General features: G+C 34.0%; 1 protein-coding gene across 1 annotated transcript in view; it reads left to right on the top strand.

Annotated features, from left to right (window-relative positions):
• The first annotated feature begins 3 nt into the window (after positions 1-3).
• Positions 4-22,974, top strand: part of LOC143253735 (uncharacterized) — a 68,020-nt gene continuing 45,049 nt past the window's right edge. The window contains exon 1 of the mRNA XM_076508041.1: positions 4-1,422. Within this exon, the coding sequence (XP_076364156.1) occupies positions 1,055-1,422 (368 nt within the window). The 5' untranslated portion in view covers positions 4-1,054. The remainder of the gene's footprint in view (positions 1,423-22,974) is intronic.

The raw sequence follows: 22,974 nt of genomic DNA, 5'->3' as shown, positions 1-22,974 counted from the left end.
GTCCCGCCCATCTGGCGAGAGCACTTGCAACTTTGGTGTTGGCTTTCGTACATTTTAAAAACTGATATTTTAGAAATAAGAAGAAAAAACACTACATAAATATATTTAGTGTTTCCTTTCGAATAAAACAGAACTCTATTTGCTTCTCTAAGACTGAAAATTCAAAATATTTTCACCCCTGAATTTACGTTCAGAGCTTGAGGTGACGGTAAATCCGCGATTCAACGCCCAAGGTGACGATTGGTAGATCTACCTGCATATTATTATTCAGTTTCCAGGGTGAGCGGACGATTCACTGACTGACTGTCGCTACTCAACACCATGCTAAGAAGCGACGTCACGCTTCTGGCGCCAAAATACCTCGTGCCTGCACACCAGGAGCAACGCGAGAATAGCTAATCACTTTAGATGGTTCTCCCGTCATTTTCACGCTGGGTTTTGGGTAAGGAGCGGCATCCACGACTGTGGGTTTGAAACAGTACTGTGAACGGAAGACAGGGTTTAATGTATAAAGAAAGCACCCAGATAACATGATATTCTATAATAACAGGTCAATGAAATAGGGGTACTAATGATTTTACGCGGTCCTTTCAAGATTTGGTTTCACAGATCACAGTTAAGCTGTGCTTCTGGCTAGACATTCTGGATAAAGTTTTGTTGTTTTTTGGTAAACTCAGCGAATGTGATTATTCTGTATAACTCAAACTCATTACTCCAGATCAATGCTCCAGCTAAGCTTTATCAAGTGCAGGGAAAGAGCGCCAAGTTCTAGAAGAGGCCTTCTGATTGGTCGATATCTTTGAAATAACCAATCATTAGTGATCGTAGTTTGGAAGAATTTCGAGTCTATAGCAGGCTGCCCGGATTTCACGCTTCTGAAACCGAACAACTCGGCTGAAATCGAATTTTTAGGTTAGTGTGTGCGATATCACGCCACGAGTGTCCGTGCTGGCAGCGCGGCCCTGGGCCTCGCGCCTTCTTGCCGCGTGCGTCTCTGGCTCATCCCTGGCACTCCACCTGCGCGTCTTGCTCCCCTGTCGCCAGCCACTTCTCCATGCGCTTCGAACCTTCTGAGCTGGCCCAGGGGATGGCTTATCACCCGTTCCTCCTGACCCCGAGCCGCCATCCACCGGACTTCAGCGTCAACACAGTGTTGGCTCAGCCTCACTATTTTCCGCTACCTCTTCCACATCCATATCCGACGGCTCCGTTCCCCAAACTGCCGGCTCCTCTGCCAGGAGCCCCGCCATACATGACAGCTGACGACGTGCTTAGCCAGGGCCGTCATCTTCGACCGCTAAGGACTTTGGAGCCCGAAGAAGACGGGATACAAGATGACCCTAAAGTTAACCTGGAATCCAAGGACCTTTGGGAAGAGTTCCATGCCTTGGGAACCGAGATGGTCATCACAAAAAGTGGCAGGTAGGGTGCAACACTGGTGCTATCCGACGGTAAATATTCATGTTGTGTAAGCAGTTTTCACTCTGACAATAATACATGTATCTAAAGAAATGTATACACGAGGCTTATATTTTTTTCAGGGAAAGGAAAGATGCCTCTTTCACAGCACTTTTTATTTCTCCTTACGTAATTCTTTTAACAAGTTTTTGTTCTAAAACGTACAAAGACCATTAGATTCGCACATAGATCAGAACTGAAAAATGAACCCAGTAAAGAATGAAACTAGTTTGATATTCCTGAAAAGATCTTAATGGTGCAAAACGCATCGTCAGCAATGGATATTATAAATACATGTATCTAAAGAAACGTATACGCGAGGCTAATATTTATATTATAAATACAGAGTGGTTGGAATACTGTTATTATATGTTAATATAGTTTTTAAAAATCTCTTATGGACAAGTTACAGAATGTTCTGTTTAGAGATGTAACAGGCCTAGTGCTAATGCCATGTAACAAGTAAAATTGTAATATAATGTTCTGTTCTTTCTTAGAATGATTTACACTGATTTATCAGTTGTTGTTCTTATTTCGTACAAAAATCCGTTCTGGGCACAAATTCGTTCCATATAACAATCCGTTCTCTACAACAATTCACTCCATACAAAAATCCCTTCTGTAAGACAAGTTTCAAATGTTTGTCTTTTTCAGGTAATTTTTAAGGTCGCACATACAAAATCTAAAGAAAGAGAGAAACAGTCCCAGTTCGGCATCTAAAACAAATTAACTCCATCTTTGTCCATTGACATTTATTTTCTCACTTACTCTGGATCCAGTGACTCAGAAACAGAATAAAAAGTTATTTTAAAAGAAAGATTTCCGTTTTCAGTGCATGTACTTTGAAATGTTTCATTCTTCTAGCAGTTTGTAACTGTGAATGTTGTAACTCGTAATTATAACCACAGGTAGACCAGGACAAATGGTTTCGTCTACCATTTTGCACGTTACGTTTGATCGTAACTTCAGTATAAAAATCATTACGTGTGTCCTTGTCGGTTAAGGGTTGTGTGTAGCCATGTGGCTAGCGTTCCCAGATTATGAATTCCATGTTTCATTGTTGCACAAATTCGTTTCATACTTTGGAGTCGTCGGTGCGCTATAATAGTGAGGGGAAAATCCCGCTCTTGAAGCGGTGGGTGTTGTTGACTAAATGCCTTCTATGTAGTTTATTGGTTCACAATGTGATACTTTTATGCACAGATAGGCCTCGTACCGCACATGCCCAATTTGAAATTCAACCCTTTAATGCTGTATTAATGATCAACTGCGCAAATAAAGTATTGTTCGTGGTTTGTTTACAGGTGAATAACTCGAGTTTATGTGTAATTATCTTGTGTACCATCCACCTGTCCTCTGAAGAAAGCTAGCTAAGACCAGTGATTAGCCCAATCTTCTTGCAGTGGCTACCTGTAACTGTGGCTTACCTGGTGGCTCGCATACACGTCAACAAAACCTAAACGGAAATAAATGTCTCACTGAGGTAGGGAAGTGTTTCTGATGTCACGGCGTGTCGAATGTGTAAACTGTGTTTATGCAAGAAATTGAATAATCTAAAAATTGAACTCGCGAATTTTAACGCCCTTTTATCAAAACAGTCAACAGATGTTACCAACCTTCTCCACGTCTCCAACATTCTGTTTAACTCTGTACTTAACACGCAACTCAGTCAGATTAACACCCCACATCGTGTTCGACTGAAGAAAACGATAGTTTTAAAATCATGGGCTCTATGGGTTAGGGTTAGTTATGTAAATACCACACCTTTTGTTTTCTCTTTCTGTATAAAGTATAATGCAATAAGTTTGTTTATCTTCTTTACTAAATCTGGAGGAAAGAGAAAGATAAAACATTGTCTTATCAATATCTAGTGAACATTGTTACAAAATTATTTTAAAAGCAACAAAACGGAACGTTTTATGACGTCCCTGTACTGACATCAAGATATATACAAACTCAGTCACAACTACAAGACATTACCCTGAAGACACTAATAAATACTGTGACAAAGTTAAAAACAACGTTTCATGACATCCGTGTACTTATATCAAGATATAAAAACTCAGTCACATCTACAAGGCATTGCCCTGACGACACTAGTAAATACTGTGACAAAGTTAAAAACAGAACGTTTCATGACATCCTTGTACTTATATCAAGATATAAAACCTCTGTTACAGCTACAAGGCATTGCCCTGACGACACTAGTAAATACTGTGACAAAGTTAAAAACAGAACGTTTCAAAGATATAAAAACTCTGTCACAGCTACAAGGCATTGCCCTGACGACACTAGTAAATACTGTGACAAAGTTAAAAACAGAACGTTTCAAAGATATAAAAACTCTGTCACAGCTACAAGGCATTGTCCTGACGACACTAGTAAATACTGTGACAAAGTTAAAAACAGAACGTTTCATGACATCCTTGTACTTATATAAAGATATAAAAACTCTGTCACAGCTACAAGGCATTGCCCTGACGACACTAGTAAATACTGTGACAAAGTTAAAAAACAGAACGTTTCATGACATCCTTGTACTTATATAAAGATATAAAAACTCTGTCTGACGACACTAGTAAATACTGTGACAAAGTTAAAAACAGAACGTTTCAAAGATATAAAAACTCTGTCACAGCTACAAGGCATTGCCCTGACGACACTAGTAAATACTGTGACAAAGTTAAAAACAGAACGTTTCATGACATCCTTGTACTTATATAAAGATATAAAAACTCTGTCACAGCTACAAGGCATTGTCCTGACGACACTAGTAAATACTGTGACAAAGTTAAAAACAGAACGTTTCATGACATCCTTGTACTTATATAAAGATATAAAAACTCTGTCTGACGACACTAGTAAATACTGTGACAAAGTTAAAAACAGAACGTTTCAAAGATATACAAACTCTGTCACAGCTACAAGGCATTGCCCTTACGACACTAGTAAATACTGTGACAGAGTTAAAAACAGAACGTTTCATGACATCCTTGTACTTATATAAAGATATAAAAACTCTGTCTGACGACACTAGTAAATACTGTGACAAAGTTAAAAACAGAACGTTTCAAAGATATAAAAACTCTGTCACAGCTACAAGGCATTGCCCTGACGACACTAGTAAATACTGTGACAAAGTTAAAAACAGAACGTTTCATGACATCCTTGTACTTATATAAAGATATAAAAACTCTGTCACAGCTACAAGGCATTGTCCTGACGACACTAGTAAATACTGTGACAAAGTTAAAAACAGAACGTTTCATGACATCCTTGTACTTATATAAAGATATAAAAACTCTGTCACAGCTACAAGGCATTGCCCTGACGACACTAGTAAATACTGTGACAAAGTTAAAAAACAGAACGTTTCATGACATCCTTGTACTTATATAAAGATATAAAAACTCTGTCTGACGACACTAGTAAATACTGTGACAAAGTTAAAAACAGAACGTTTCAAAGATATACAAACTCTGTCACAGCTACAAGGCATTGCCCTTACGACACTAGTAAATACTGTGACAGAGTTAAAAAACAGAACGTTTCATGACATCCTTGTACTTATATAAAGATATAAAAACTCTGTCTGACGACACTAATAAATACTGTGACAAAGTTAAAAACAGAACGTTTCATGACAACCTTGTGTGTGTAAAGAAATAATGATTAATATCAGTGTAGACTGATCTTGGTCCCTTCATACGTTCACAACATTAGTGGAGGAAGTCTGCTCTCCTAAAATGTAAATGCTCCCCCTACCTGATGCCGTCCATTAATCTCTTTTTAGATTTGTTCTTGTTGTATGTCTCATTGTTCTCTCCCTGTCTAAGTGAACATGTAGCCTGACACCAAGGACTCTGGTTTTAATATTCACGTACTGAGTAATTTTAATATTGTCCTACTGAATTTTAACGATACGTTTGTGGATATCACTGTTTGTTAGCTATTCTATTACTTCCCCAAGTTCAGTATAAAATATAAGAATTTCTGTACATATAGTAGTTTATTAAACATAAACAATTGTAGTTTCTGTATATATAATGGTATATTAAACATAAAATATAAGTTTCTGTGCGTACAGTGGTGCACTAAACATAAAATGTAGTAGTTTCTGTACATACAGTGGTGTATTAAACATAAAATATTGTAGTTTATCTACATATATTGGTGTATTAAACATAAAATATAGTAGTTTCTGCACATACAGTGGTGCATTAAACATAAAATATAGTAGTTTATCTACATATATTGGTGTATTAAACATAAAATATTGTAGTTTATCTACATATATTGGTGTATTAAACATAAAATATTGTAGTTTATCTACATATATTGGTGTATTAAACATAAAATATAGTAGTTTCTGCACATACAGTGGTGCATTAAACATAAAATATAGTAGTTTATCTACATATATTGGTGTATTAAACATAAAATATTGTAGTTTATCTACATATAGTGGTGTATTAAACATAAAATATAGTAGTTTCTGCACATACAGTGGTGCATTAAACATAAAATATAGTAGTTTATCTACATATATTGGTGTATTAAACATAAAATATAGTAGTTTCTGCACATACAGTGGTGCATTAAACATAAAATATAGTAGTTTCTATACATACAGTGGTGTACTAAACATAAAATGTAGTAGTTTCTGTACATACAGTGGTGCATTAAACATAAAATATAGTAGTTTATCTACATATATTGGTGTATTAAACATAAAATATAGTAGTTTCTGTACATACAGTGGTGCATTAAACATAAAATATAGTAGTTTCTGTACATATAGTGGTGTGTTAAACATAAAATATAGTAGTTTTTGTACATATAGTGGTGTGTTAAACATAAAATATAGTAGTTTTTGTACATATAGTGGTGTGTTAAACATAAACTATTGTAGTTTCTGTATATATAGTGGTGCATTAAACATAAAATATAGTAGTTTCTGTACATACAGTGGTGTATTAAACATAAAATATTGTAGTTTATCTACATATATTGGTGTATTAAACATAAAATGTAGTAGTTTCTGTACATACAGTGGTGCACTAAACATAAAATGTAGTAGTTTATCTACATATATTGGTGTATTAAACTTAAAATATAGTAGTTTCTGTACATACAGTGGTGCATTAAACATAAAATATAGTTGTTTCTATACATACAGTGGTGTACTAAACATAAAATGTAGTAGTTTCTGTACATATAGTGGTGTGTTAAACATAAACTATTGTAGTTTCTGTATATATAGTGGTGCATTAAACATAAAATATAGTAGTTTCTGTACATACAGTGGTGTATTAAACATAAAATATTGTAGTTTATCTACATATAGTGGTGTATGAAACATAAAATATAGTAGTTTCTGTACATATAGTGGTGTATTAAACATAAAATATAGTAGTTTCTATACATACAGTGGTGTACTAAACATAAAATGTAGTAGTCTCTGTACATACAGTGGTGCATTAAACATAAAATATAGTAGTTTCTGTACATATAGTGGTGTATTAAACATAAAATATAGTAGTTTCTATACATACAGTGGTGTACTAAACATAAAATGTAGTAGTTTCTGTACATATAGTGGTGCATTAAACATAAAATATAGTAGTTTCTGTACATATAGTGGAGCACTGAACATAAAATGTAGTAGTTTCTGTACATACAGTGGTGTATTAAACATAAAATATTATAGTTTCTCTACATGTATTGGTGTATTAAACATAAAATGTAGTAGTTTCTGTACATATAGTGGTGCATTAAACATAATTTGTAACAGTGTCTGTACATATAGTGGTGTGTTAAACATAAAATATAGTAGTTTCTGTACATATAGTGGTGTGTTAAACATAAAATATAGTAGTTTTTGTACATATAGTGGTGCATTAAACATAAAATATAGTAGTTTCTGTACATATAGTGGTGTATTAAACATAAAATATAATAGTTTCTATACATACAGTGGTGTACTAAACATAAAATGGAGTAGTTTCTGTACATATAGTGGTGCATTAAACATAAAATATAGTAGTTTCTGTACATATAGTGGTGCATTAAACATAAAATATAGTAGTTTCTGTACATATAGTGGAGCACTAAACATAAAATGTAGTAGTTTCTGTTCATACAGTGGTGTATTAAACATAAAATATTATAGTTTCTCTACATATATTGGTGTATTAAACATAAAATGTAGTAGTTTCTGTACATATAGTGGTTCATTAAACATAATTTGTAACAGTGTCTGTACATATAGTGGTGTGTTAAACATAAAATATAGTAGTTTTTGTACATATAGTGGTGTGTTAAACATAAATATAGTAGTTTTTGTACATATAGTGGTGTATCAAACATAAAATATAGTAGTTTTTGTACATATAGTGATGTATCAAACATAAAAAATATAGTTTTTTGTACATATAGTGGTGTGTTAAACATAAAATATAGTAGTTTTGTACATATAATGGTGTATCAAACATAAAATATAGTAGTTTCTGTACATATAGTGGTGCGTTAAACATAAAATATAGTAGTTTTTGTAGATATAGTGGTGCATTAAACATAAAATATAGTAGTTTTTGTAGATATAGTGGTGCGTTAAACATAAAATATAGTAGTTTTTGTAGATATAGTGGTGCGTTAAACATAAAATATAGTAGTTTCTGTACATATAGTGGTGTGTTAAACATAAAATATAGTAGTTTCTGTACATATAGTGGTGTGTTAAACATAAAATATAGTAGTTTCTGTACATATAGTGGTGTGTTAAACATAAAATATAGTAGTTTCTGTACATACAGTGGTGTACTAAACATAAAATATAGTAGTTTTTGTACAAATAGTGGTGTGTTAAACATAAAATATAGTAGTTTTTGTACATATAGTGGTGTGTTAAATATAAAATATAGTAGTTTCTGTACATATAGTGGTGTGTTAAACATAAAATATAGTAGTTTCTGTACATATAGTGGTGTGTTAAACATAAAATATACTAGTTTTTGTACATATAGTGGTGTGTTAAACATAAAATATAGTAGTTTCTGTACATATAGTGGTGTATGAAACATAAAATATAGTAGTTTCTGTACATATAGTGGTGTGTTAAACATAAAATATAGTAGTTTCTGTACATATAGTGGTGTGTTAAACATAAAATATAGTAGTTTTTGTACATATAGTGGTGCATTAAACATAAAATATAGTAGTTTCTGTACATATAGTGGTGTATTAAACATAAAATATAATAGTTTCTATACATACAGTGGTGTACTAAACATAAAATGGAGTAGTTTCTGTACATATAGTGGTGCATTAAACATAAAATATAGTAGTTTCTGTACATATAGTGGTGCATTAAACATAAAATATAGTAGTTTCTGTACATATAGTGGAGCACTAAACATAAAATGTAGTAGTTTCTGTTCATACAGTGGTGTATTAAACATAAAATATTATAGTTTCTCTACATATATTGGTGTATTAAACATAAAATGTAGTAGTTTCTGTACATATAGTGGTTCATTAAACATAATTTGTAACAGTGTCTGTACATATAGTGGTGTGTTAAACATAAAATATAGTAGTTTTTGTACATATAGTGGTGTGTTAAACATAAATATAGTAGTTTTTGTACATATAGTGGTGTATCAAACATAAAATATAGTAGTTTTTGTACATATAGTGATGTATCAAACATAAAATATAGTAGTTTTTGTACATATAGTGGTGTGTTAAACATAAAATATAGTAGTTTTTGTACATATAGTGGTGTATCAAACATAAAATATAGTAGTTTCTGTACATATAGTGGTGTGTTAAACATAAAATATAGTAGTTTTTGTACATATAGTGGTGTGTTAAACATAAAATATAGTAGTTTCTGTACAGATATAGTGGTGTGTTAAACATAAAATATAGTAGTTTCTGTACATATAGTGGTGTGTTAAACATAAAATATAGTAGTTTCTGTACATATAGTGGTGTGTTAAACATAAAATATAGTAGTTTCTGTACATATAGTGGTGTGTTAAACATAAAATATAGTAGTTTCTGTACATATAGTGGTGTGTTAAACATAAAATATAGTAGTTTCTGTACATACAGTGGTGTACTAAACATAAAATATAGTAGTTTTTGTACAAATAGTGGTGCGTTAAACATAAAATATAGTAGTTTTTGTACATATAGTGGTGTGTTAAACATAAAATATAGTAGTTTCTGTACATATAGTGGTGTGTTAAACATAAAATATAGTAGTTTCTGTACATATAGTGGTGTGTTAAACATAAAATATACTAGTTTTGTACATATAGTGGTGCGTTAAACATAAAATATAGTAGTTTCTGTACATATAGTGGTGTATGAAACATAAAATATAGTAGTTTCTGTACATATAGTGGTGTGTTAAACATAAAATATAGTAGTTTCTGTACATATAGTGGTGTGTTAAACATAAAATGTAGTAGTTTCTGTACATATAGTGGTGCGTTAAACATAAAATATAGTAGTTTTTGTAGATATAGTGGTGTGTTAAACATAAAATATAGTAGTTTCTGTACATATAGTGGTGTGTTAAACATAAAATATAGTAGTTTTTGTACATATAGTGGTGTGTTAAACATAAAATATAGTAGTTTCTGTACATATAGTGGTGTATGAAACATAAAATATAGTAGTTTCTGTACATATAGTGGTGTGTTAAACATAAAATGTAGTAGTTTCTTTACACAGAGTGATGCATGTAAAATAAAATTTAAGATATTATTAAAATACATTGAATACGTTTGAAGAGCCGAACCACAAAGACACGCACTGTCCTAGAGTAACGTTTCGGGTATTACATGTTTGTAAACATATTATAGCTCTAACGGTACAACTGTGTTAAACTGTTACTTTACCTGTATTCGTGCTTCTGAGTCACAACATTGAAGGATCAAATGATGAATACGAACACTAAACCTTCACACCAGGAGTTTATAGAATATTATTGTTAATTACCATTGTATTGTTAATGAACAAGTGTCTTCCATTTAACTGACGGGAAATTTGATAATACTCCATTACAAGTATCCATCATCTTACAAGTGTTGTTATTATACAATACTGTTAGCGCTCGTGTATATGTGTGTGGTTTTAACAATGGCTTACGTTCATCGGGTTATAATTTCAGTAAGCACTGGGCTGCATATGCATTAGGTTAGAGTTTGAATTTACAATAGAATCCTGGAATGTTTCACCAAGCTATTGTTTTAATATATAATGAGATATATCACCCCCTCACACACACCAGTAGCACAACGGTATGTTTGAGGACTTTCAACGCTAAAAACCGGGTTTCGATAACCGTTGTTATAAATGTAAGTTTCTGTAGTTTGCTTTAATAAGCAATGGGATAGGTTCGTCATAAAGTAATTATCATATCTTCACATGACCACGTGAGCCGTGTACGTTCAAGTGTGTGTTTGGATCGAATCATTTGTGGTTGAATGCTAAGCACCTCCCTCGTATGTGTCTAGACAAATCTTGTTTGTATTTGACGTTGTGGCTAAATAAATAGATACATACTGCCCATAAAATTAAACGAGACGTGTTTAGATGTAGTCTGTTTTATCTGTACAGTCGTATTTCCGGCAAACACATTTTAAAGTAAAGGGTTTGAAAGGGTCTTCGATATAGGTCTGTAACACTTGATGCAGACGTCATGTGTATGTATATTTTTTCGGGTCTACATCTTTACATTCGTTCTGTGTTCGATTCCCACCAATCTCCAAATATTCCCTATCTATAAACACGTGTCAAACTTGTTTCAAACTGTAGGCAGTGGTTGTTTACACCGAAGTTTCGAACTATCTTTCACCCCGTAGCAGAACTCAAACGGGTTTCTTATCTGACACCGACTCTTAAACAGTGTTTCGGGGAGGCACACTGTAAATGAATGTCTATTTCTTGTCTATCGTTTTTCGCGGTTCAGTGTTCTCGCATGCGTCCACAATTCGCTCGTATCCAGAAACGTCGGTACCATTACAAGAAGTATTTTCTAGCATAGTCGTACACAGGATGTTTGTCCATTTTCGGAAAGATATAGCATTTATAAGTTGTTCCACTATGCACCTAATTATATCAGTGATAACGAATTAACAACATTTAAACAAAAAACTGTCTTCGTCGAAAATAGTTTCTATTTTGACTTTTTAATCTAACCTTCAAGTGTACGCATTGTTTACTTTTGTGTATCAGTTCACTACATACAGAATTTTCATATTGCATGACCTTGAGTGATTTGCTGTTGTTTTTTTCTGTCATAACGGTAACTACAAATAACTATTTTTTTCTATACAGTACTTAGTAAGATTACCTTTAATACTAACGACATTTTAAATTCAAACTGGTTTGTATGTTTTATATACAGTTAAGGACCAAACCAATAAAGGTAGCTATATGATGAATAAACAGTTTAGAAACTTGGACCTGTTAACAGTACAATGCATAAACCGTCAAACATGTTCGCTATTTCAGCCGTGGGGGCGTTATAATGTATCGATCAATCCCACTATTCGTTGGTAAAAGAGTAACCCAAGAGGTGGCGGTAGGTGGTGATGACTCGCTGCCTTCCCTCTAGTCTTACACTGTTAAATTAGGGACGGCTAGCGCAGATAGCCCTTGTGTAGCTTTGCGCGAAATTCAAAACAAACAAGCATAAACCGTTTAGGAACATGGACTTATTAACAATCGGGGCACAAGCCGTTTAGAATCATGTAACCATCAACGATACGGTGCATAAACCGTTTAGGAACATGGACTCGTCAGCAATTCTGGAGCCAAATACCATATGACAACCAATTACAAGGATAACACAATATTAGCAGTAAGGGTTATTTACACTATTATTTTCCTTCCAACGGAAAGGGCCCAGCATGGCCAGGTGGGTTAAGGCGTTGGACTCGTAGTCTGAGGGTCGCGGTTTCGAATCCCTGTCACACCAAACATGCTCGCCCTTTCAGCCGTGAGGGCGTTATAATGTGACAGTCAATTCCACTATTCGTTGGTAAAAGAGTAGCCCAAGAGTTGCCTTCCCTCTAGTCTTACACTGCTAAATTAGGGATGGCTAGCGCAGATGGCCCTCGTGTAGCTTTGCACGAAATTAAAACAAAAACAATTCCAACGGAAAAATTGGAGGGGTGGAGAAAGCACATGGTGATGACGTTGTCCATCCATACGCCTGCAGACTTCAACTTACCGCAACATAACTAAAGTGCTAAACAACAGATTTTAATCGGACTTCACAGGTAGGTATGTTATCTTGGGAGTGTTTAGAAACCGTGTAGATTTGGGGGTTAAAAGGTAAGTTTTGTCATTTGCAAAAAAAAAAAAAAATCATTCTTGACTTAAAATAGGTAATAATTGGTTCACTCGTAAACGTACTATACTTGTTAACACGCCAAAATAAAATGAATAGAACTGGTACGAAACCAGACGCTCCACTGGTGTTACGTTTGTATATAAAAGCTTATATATACACATCATATAACTTTAATGGATTATGAACTTGATGGAAGACGGTTTATAACAGCGTACCAGCCACAGTTTGTACACGTGTTTGGATGACAATATCTGTAACTGCAGTAGCTAGCAAATATCAGTGAAAGTAAAATCATTTCACTGAATGTCACGTGTAAGGGATAAAGCGGCCGTGTAGATGGATAATAAGGTGAATGGATAGCAAGATCCACGGTTTATTATTGTGAACAACCAAACCTGTTTTCAAGTTTTACACAAGAAAAACAATAACTTTAACAATAAAAATATCCGTAATAACTTTGTGAATAGTCATATATATATATATATACACACACTTTAATTAGACTGTATATACATGTGTGTGTTTGTGTATTTGTATATAAACTAAATATTTATACCCATGTACAGATATACTTTCCACGTTATCAGTAAGCTCTGGATTTTACACCTGTTTCCGCCGGTAGATCAGCGGTATATTTATGGCCTTACAATGCTAAATCCGGAGCTCGATTCCTCGCGGTGAATAGATAGTCTATTGATTAGCTTTGAACTAAGAAAAACTACACTTCTCCTTCCGGTCACGATTAACCATTTACTCCGAGTTTCCAACAGAAATTTTTGTACCACTATCACGTTTTTTCACGCAGATGCCCTCAGCTTTAACATGAATTAAAAGGTTTTTTCTTAATCGAACTAAGTTGTGGAATAAACTGGTTTCATTGTGGTTTACATTAATAATCATACACTACACTTGTATTTTACACCAAGAATAATAAATTACACTTGTACTTTACACCAGTAATCATAAACTACACTTGTGGTGCTTTACACCAGTAATCATAAAATACACTTGTCGTACTTTACACCAGTAATCATAAAATACACTTGTCGTACTTTACACCAGTAATCATAAAATACACTTGTGGTGCTTTACACCAGTAATCATAAAATACACTTGTGGTGCTTTACACCAGTAATCATAAAATACACTTGTCGTACTTTACACCAGTAATCATAAACTACACTTGTCGTACTTTACACCAGTAATCATAAAATACACATGTCGTACTTTACACCAGTAATCATAAACTACACTTGTGGTGTTTTACACCAGTAATCATAAAATACACTTGTGGTGCTTTACACCAGTAATCATAAAATACACTTGTCGTACTTTACACCAGTAATCATAAAATACACTTGTGGTGCTTTACACCAGTAATCATAAAATACACTTGTGGTGCTTTACACCAGTATTCATAAAATACACTTGTGGTGTTTTACACCAGTAATCATAAAATACACTTGTCGTACTTTACACCAGTAATCATAAAATACACTTGTGGTGCTTTACACCAGTAATCATAAAATACACTTGTGGTGTTTTACACCAGTAATCATAAAATACACTTGTCGTGCTTTACACCAGTAATCATAAAATACACTTGTGGTGCTTTACACCAGTAATAATAAAATACACTTGTGGTGTTTTACACCAGTAATCATAAAATACACTTGTGGTGCTTTACACCAGTAATCATAAAATACACTTGTGGTGCTTTACACCAGTAATCATAAACTACACTTGTGGTGCTTTACAACAACAATAATAAACTACACTTTTACTTTACGAACGTCTACAACAATGCTGAGAATAAAGCTTTGTGTCTTTGAAAGTAGTAATTTTCTTAGCCAGGTGCCTTTCTGACTGAGGTTTGATCTAAATCCACATTTAACATGTGTCAAGTACAAAAGCTTATTTGTTTGTTTTTGAATTTCACGCAAAGCTACTCGAGGGCTGTCTGTGCTAGCCGTCCCTAATTTAGCAGTGTAAGACTAGAGAGAAGAAAGTTAGTCACCACCACCCACCGCCAACTCTTAGGCTACTCTTTTACCAACGAATAGTAGGACTGCCCGTCACATTATAACGCTCCCACGGCTGAAAGGGCGAGCATATTTGGTGCGACGGGGATTCGAACCCGCGACCTTCATATTACGAGTCGAACGCCTTAACCCACCTGGCCATGCCGGGCCTAGTAGAAAGGCAGCTGCACATAATACCATCACATCTGTTATGTGTATATAACCAAGTAACTCGACTTTCAATGAAACATAATCGACTTTTAAATAGGTTATGGACATTAGCAGCCTTTCATATAGTACATCTTCTAGGTTTTGGTGCAAAATCAACAAATGCTCATTTTGTTTTCTTACGTTTGTTTAAAGTCACAAAGCAATACAATGGACTATCTGTGTTCTGCCAACCGTGGGTTTCGAAACCTGGTTTCTAGCGTTGAAATTTTGTTGGAATAACGTATTCTAATAGTCATACTTAGTAAAACTTCGTATGCTGGACACCTGGTGAGAGGGACAGCGTTAAATTTACGGACTTAAAACGCTAAAATCCGGGATTCAATAGAGCTTCCCACCTGGTGAACACATTTTTCATTACAACAAGAAGGCAAAGTATGATATTCAATGAAAGAATTACTTTTCAACCAGAGTCGGCCCGGTACGGCCAGGTGATTAAGGCACTCGACCTGTATTCTGATGGCCGCGGGTACGAATCCCCGTCACACCAAACATGCTCGCCCGCTAAGCAGTGGATGCACTATAATGCTTCGGTTAATCTCACTATTCGTTGGTAAAATAGTAGCCCAAGAGTTGGCGGTGGGTGGTGGCGACGAACTGCCTTCCCTCTAGTCTTACACTGATAAGTTAGGGACGGCTAGCGCAGGTAACCCTCGTGTAGCTTGACGCGAAATTCAAAACAAACAAACAAACAACCAGAGTCAGGTAAAGTTCAACTATTGTAGCATAGTTTTAAAACTTTAAATTATAAAACTTTCTTATAACATGTTTATTGTATTTTTAACATTTATAGAATATTACAAGTAAATGTTTATAGCTAGTTACGTTTCGTATTAAACGCTGTTACGTCTTAGGTATCGGTGTGAGACACTAGATTATTGAACTAAACCTTTTTCCACGATAATGTACATATGTTTATGTGCAGTCAATGTTTAATTACAATCAATAAACATGATCTTAACACGTACAAGTCTGGGCAGACAATATGAGCATACATTTGTTTGCTTATTTTAACATAAGGCTAGGTAATGGACTACTTTTGCTCTGTTTACCGCGTGGAACCGAACCCCAGATTTTAGCATTGTCCGTCCACAAACCGGGTTTCAACATCCATGGTGGGCAGAGAGCGGATAGCTTCGACACACACAAACAAAGATAAACAGATCACAAACTACACACACAAGCAAACTCATGCGTTGAAACAGGCGTTAAAATGTATTTCAAAATCTTGTATGTGTGTGTGTATGTATATATATACAATTTGCGTGAGAATATATTAAAATATAGGTAAAAGAATTTTAAAAAATAGTAGTTTAACGTAAAAACTCGTATATTTAATATTCGATTTGTATAGGACTTTTTACGTTAAACTACTACTTTTAAAAAAGAACAAACAAAACACAAACTAGCCCAAATATGCCTTTACATTCATACAAGGGCAACTGTTGTCGTAGGCCTAAAACATCAGCTCTTCTTAAACATTGCCAAAGTTACTGATCACGAGAATAAAGTCAAAGACTACTTACTCTCCATCCATACAGATAAATAGCCTGTTTAAGTTCTGTTTGTGTCAGCTTACCAATCAACGAGAGAGGAACCAATAAGACGTTTCATCAGTGATTCTTTTCTTACTCCACCAAGTAAATCGTCATTACTCTAATGATATGGTTCGACAACGTATCTAACTGTCTGGCTTCCTTTTTATTTTTCCAAAGTGACAATTCACGTCGATTCTCGTCTTGTGTTAAGTGTATCATTTAGCTGTGTCGACAAGCGGAAGGACTTGATGCCTGCTCCAGGGTGTTGCTGCTGGGTTTTTTTTCTCGGCTTACGAAAAAGGTGGACAACAAACCGGTAGTTTTCCCTGTCGTGGCGTCTTTTTATATATATATTATTATCATTGTGATGGAGAAAAAGTCGATAGTAAATACTGTGGTGAGAGGTATTTGCTTCGGTACGTTTCCTCCTATTGTGTAGGTGTCGTAAGATATTCTGGTGCGTGGAAATGTTCTTGAAAGTGTCCACATTGCTCACTCACAGGTGATATCCAAAGCCAACAGTATCAATAAGATATCTGTTCAGAAGTACCCCGTTAGTGCAGCGGTAAATCTACGGATTTACAACGCTAAAATCAGGGGTTCGATTCCCCTTGGTGGACTCAGCAGATAGCCTGATGTTGCTTTGCTAAAAGAAAACACGCATATATACACACACGTCTATTTAGAATGTACGTACGTAAAGTGTCTGGCACTTCCATCAACAAGGCTGTATATACATCTATACGTGTGTGCGTGAAAGGCCATTGTCATCTCCTGTTCGAATTTATGACAGCTGTAAAGCTGTGGACTTATAACGCTAAAATGTGAAGTTCGAGTTCCCGCGGTGGACAAAGCAGAGAGCCTTTGGGTCGGTTTGCTCTAACGCAAATAAACAAAATTGGCATATTTGCATGTATAATTGTAAGTAGGAGCGAGTTGTAAGTGTTTACCAGTAATATATACAGAGACAGTCAAGGTGAATATTCTCACATACACACATATATATCTTTGACAAAGAATTACATATAAACATTAAATATTAATAACTGTTCATCATTAATATAAACAGACAGTCAAGATGAAGATTCTCACATTGACATATATGTCTTTGACAAGGAATTACATATAAATATTAACTGTTTATCAGTAATATATGCAGAGAGAAAGTGAACTTTCTCACATACACGCACACACACTATATATATATATAATTTTTAATAATAAATTACATATAAACATGATATAATTCTATTGTTATGGAATTTGAACTTTGGCATGATGAAGCTATGTCGCGGGATGACAAACATGCACTTAAAGATTTTAAAGACACGAAGTTTCAGAACAAAACTTTTGACATTCCAGATACAATAATGATCTATAGCTACAAGTAAATAGATAAAGTGACAGACACACAGGGATGAAGAAAAGAATCAGTTTTATAGACACTACCGTTTAGATCGACAACAAAGTGACAAACACATAAGGATAACGAACAGATAGTTTTATATATACTACCTCTTGAGACAAGAAAAGTAAAACATTTTATAATTTTGAAGCGTTTTTAGTAAGAACAACTTGGACAAAGATACGACGACAAACGATTCTGTTAAAAGCTTAATGTGGAGGTTTTCATACTTTTCAAAAAACGTAGGTTCTTTTGGGAATGTAGCTTATTATTACTTGGATCATATGAAAGCTTGTTTAGTGTGTGAAGTCAAAGTTAAGACTTCGTATACAAGAATTCGCGTTATGTCCTGCGAATGACATCCAATGGTGACTTGTGCACATGAAACTATATGAATGAGGCCTTAATGCAAGACATTGTGAATAATACCTGGTGAAAAAAATTGTGAAAAATTATGGGTTTGATTCTAGGTCGTAAAAGGCGTTTTTTAGAAACGCCGAGTTTGACTCTGGGTTGTTGAAGACATTGTTAAAAACACTAGTTTTGATTGTGGGTCACAAAAAACGTTATAAAAAATACTGTACTTGACTGTGGGTCTTGAAAAACGTTATGAAAAGTAGCGGGTTAATTTCTGGGTCGTGGACCTATTGTGAAAAATACCAGGGCTTGATTCTGGGTTCTCAAAGACATCGTGGGAAACACCGGTTTTGATCCTGGATCGTTAAAGACATTAAGAAAAGTAAGGGATTTAATCTGGGATCATGCAACATATTGGGGGGGATATCGATTTTAAATTGGGGGTCGTACAAAATGTTGTATTACCATACATCTGACTTCAATCGTTTCTATCCTCTTTGTCTTCTTTTCCTGCTCTGTTTCTGATTTTAGTTAATTTTTTCGCCTAGCCCACTAGGCCTACTTCCAATTGCTACGTGTTGGTTTTACACATTCCTCTGTTTACAAGATTCATCCACAGGTAAGATGGTTCCTATGTAACACTAGGAATTCTCATCATTATATCTATAAAGTTTTGATCGCCTTCAAAGGACAATTAGATCATGTATACCTAAACATCAATTTGAAACTTTTCCACAAATTGCTATTTGCACTCAAATATCGGGTCATTGACCCGTAGAAAGGGTAAGAGGGTTTTTAGATTTTGCTCTTAATTAAGTAGTCTACTTTAATCAAAATGTGAGATTAATTACTCGTATTAGATATAGTTCTTGTGAAATGATCTTCAGTATATGTTAATATATTTAAAAACCGTTCGTGTATCACAGTGAACTGTCGGAAAAAATAAAAATAATTAACATTAAACATTAGTTCCTTGTAGTTGTAACTATTCTAATAACCACTCATAATATACACACTATTACGCCCTCACTTTCTAGTTGGTATGACGCTATTGTTAATAAAGCAAAGGTGTAATGTTAAGTCCTTAATTGTATGTTGTTTCTGTACTGTACTACAAGTCACAAGATGAAAACTTGGTGTTAAATTGTTAGTTTCATGTTATACTGTACTATAAGTCATAAGATGAAGACTTGGTGTTAAATTAATAGTTTTATGTTGGTTCTGTTCTGTACTGTAAGTCACAAGATGAAAACTTGGTATTAAATTATTAGTTTTATATTATTTCTATTTTGTACTATAAGTCACAAGATGAAGACTTGGTGTTAAATTATTAGTTTTATGTTGGTTCTGTTCTGTACTATAAGTCACAAGATGAAAAGTTGTTGTTAAATTGTTAGTTTCATGTTATTTATGTACTGTACTACAAGTCACAAGATGAAGACTTGGTGTTAAATTGTTAGTTTCATGTTATTTATGTACTGTACTACAAGTCACAAGATGAAGACTTGGTGTTAAATTGAGTTTTGTGTCATTTCTCTACTATAAGTCACAAGATGAAAAGTTGTTGTTAAATCATCAGTTTTATGTTATTTCTGTCCTGTACTACAAGTCACAAGATGAAAACTTGGTGTTAAATTGTTAGTTTCATGTTATTTATGTACTGTACTACAAGTCACAAGATGAAGACTTGGTGTTAAATTGAGTTTTGTGTCATTTCTGTACTATAAGTCACAAGATGAAAAGTTGTTGTTAAATCATCAGTTTTATGTTATTTCTGTACTGTACTACAAGTCACAAGATGAAAACTTGGTGTTAAATTGTTAGTTTCATGTTATTTCTGTACTGTACTACAAGTCACAAGATGAAAACTTAGTGTTAAATTGAGTTTTGTGTCATTTCTGTACTATAAGTACTATAAGATAAAGACACTGTTTTTACATTAAAGATTGTTACTTCATTAGTATCATGGCAATGTCTCACACTGTATCTGTTTAACGTTGATTGAAATATAATGTCATACATCCATGTATTCAAAATACAAGATTGTTACTTCATTAGTATCATGGCAATGTCTCACACTGTATCTGTTTAACGTTGATTGAAATATAATGTCATACATCCATGTATTCAAAATACAAGATTGTTACTTCATTAGTATCATGGCAATGTCTCACACTGTATCTGTTTAACGTTGATTGAAATATAATGTCATACATCCATGTATTCAAAATACAAGATTGTTACTTCATTAGTATCATGGCAATGTCTCACACTGTATCTGTTTAACGTTGATTGAAATATAATGTCATACATCCATGTATTCAAAATACAAGATTGTTACTTCATTAGTATCATGGCAATGTCTCACACTGTATCTGTTTAACGTTGATTGAAATATAATGTCATACATCCATGTATTCAAAATACAAGATTGTTACTTCATTAGTACCATGGCAATGTCTCACACTGTATCTGTTTAACGCTGATTGAAATATAATGTCATACATCCATGTATTCAAAATACAAGCATTTGCCAGTGTGTTATGCAAAGCTATTCTCTTGTAGCAGTACACACAAAACACACATATATATCGATATGTCATCTAAATTAAAAAAATGTAAAACTGTGTGGGTGGGATAAATTGTTATATACTCTTTAAAAGAGAAACAGTTTTTGAGTGACTTAGATGAAAAGTGATGTTTATAAGTAGGTATACGAACAGGTGATTTATTATTGTATAGTATTGCGTGTGTATATATATTATTTCTCTGTTGCTACTTTTTATATATTACTAATTTTTGAACTGATATGAATTATAAAAAGGGGGAGTAAACTTCGAGTTGTAGGAGATTTGGGATGACTCCTTGAAAAACAAGTAGAAGGCAAAAGTTTTGCATCTAAAAAAAATTCAATCGCCTCTGTCCACTGCGGGGTGTCAAACCCCGGATTTTGACGTTGCCCAACCAGGAGGTTGTATTTAAGGAGTGAAAGGGGCGGGACATTAAGACGTTTGTTTGAATCACATACTGAGTGCAGATCAGTTGAAAGCCTGTCTAGGACAGTAGAGGGATATCTGTCAAATAAAACCTTAATTATTTCACACACACCGGATTTCTTCTATTAAATACCACGGATGCTACCCTCAAACAGTTAATATATTCAGACGTTTCTAAATCTTTCCGGAGTTTCTAGCATTGAGTCTTACGTGTTTAGCATTAATAGAGAACTCGTGTTTATTTTATATTATTTCTTTGTAAAGCCTTGTGCATAATCAGATGAGAAAAAAAAAAACCTCAAAAGAAAAGAAAAGAGTAATCGCGTATTAAGCATGTAGTTATTCTGATCAGAGAAGATAAGTTAGTCTAATAGCTTTTGTATAGTATACATATGTGTAACGCTTTGGGAAAAATACGCTTAACCATTGGAGACACTAAACTAACTGATGTTAATCTGCGATTCTCCAGTGTGGCAGCGGTAAGGCTACGTACGTACAACGCTAAAATCCGGCGTACGATTCCCCGTGTGGTAACTCTTTTGTCGTCCTATAAATTGTAGGATACTTTTCCTTATAGATACATATCATATAAAAACATGTGTTTGTTTATTGTTCGTACAATGTTTAGATACATATCATATAAAAACGTGTGTTTGTTTATTGTTCGTACAATGTTTTTTTGTCAACAGGAAACGAAATTAAGTGAATGTAGTTTCTATACCAGGTTTTTGGATGTAGTTTCTATTAAGTTGTTTGATTGTAGTTGCTATAATACTTGTCTGAATGTAGTTTCTGTTAAAGTGTTTGATTGTAGTTTTTATAATACTTGTTTTGATGTAGTTTCTATGATACTTGTTTGGATGTAGTTTCTATAACACTTGTTTGGATGTAGTTTCTAGTAAGGTGTTTGCATGTAGTTTCTAGTAAGGTGTTTGGATGTAGTTTCTAGTAAGGTGTTTGCATGTAGTTTCTAGTAAGGTGTTTGGATGTAGTTTCTAGTAAGATGTTTGGATGTAGTTTCTAGTAAGGTGTTTGGATGTAGTTTCTAGTAAGATGTTTGGATGTAGTTTCTAGTAAGGTGTTTGGATGTAGTTTCTATAACACTTGTTTGGATGTAGTTTCTAGTAAGGTGTTTGGACGTAGTTTCTATAACACTTGTTTGGATGTAGTTTCTAGTAAGGTGTTTGGATGTAGTTTCTATAACACTTGTTTGGATGTAGTTTCTAGTAAGGTGTTTGGATGTAGTTTCTATAACACTTGTTTGGATGTAGTTTCTAGTAAGGTGTTTGGATGTAGTTTCTAATAAGGTGTTTGGATGTAGTTTCTAGTAAGGTGTTTGGATGTAGTTTCTAATAAGGTGTTTGGATGTAGTTTCTATACCACTTGTTTGATTGTAGTTTCTATACCACTTGTTTGATTGTAGTTTCTATACCACTTGTTTGATTGTAGTTTCTATAATACTTGTTTGGATGTAGTTTCTATAACACTTGTTTGATTGTAGTTTCTATACCACTTGTTTGATTGTAGTTTCTATACCACTTGTTTGATTGTAGTTTCTATAACACTTGTTTGATTGTAGTTTCTATAACACTTGTTT

Source organism: Tachypleus tridentatus, chromosome 6 (assembly GCF_004210375.1).
Source record: "Tachypleus tridentatus isolate NWPU-2018 chromosome 6, ASM421037v1, whole genome shotgun sequence".
Classification (NCBI taxonomy): domain Eukaryota; kingdom Metazoa; phylum Arthropoda; class Merostomata; order Xiphosura; family Limulidae; genus Tachypleus; species Tachypleus tridentatus.
The sequence above is the reverse complement of the archived record's forward strand: the minus strand, read 5'-3'. Positions and strand labels throughout refer to the sequence as shown.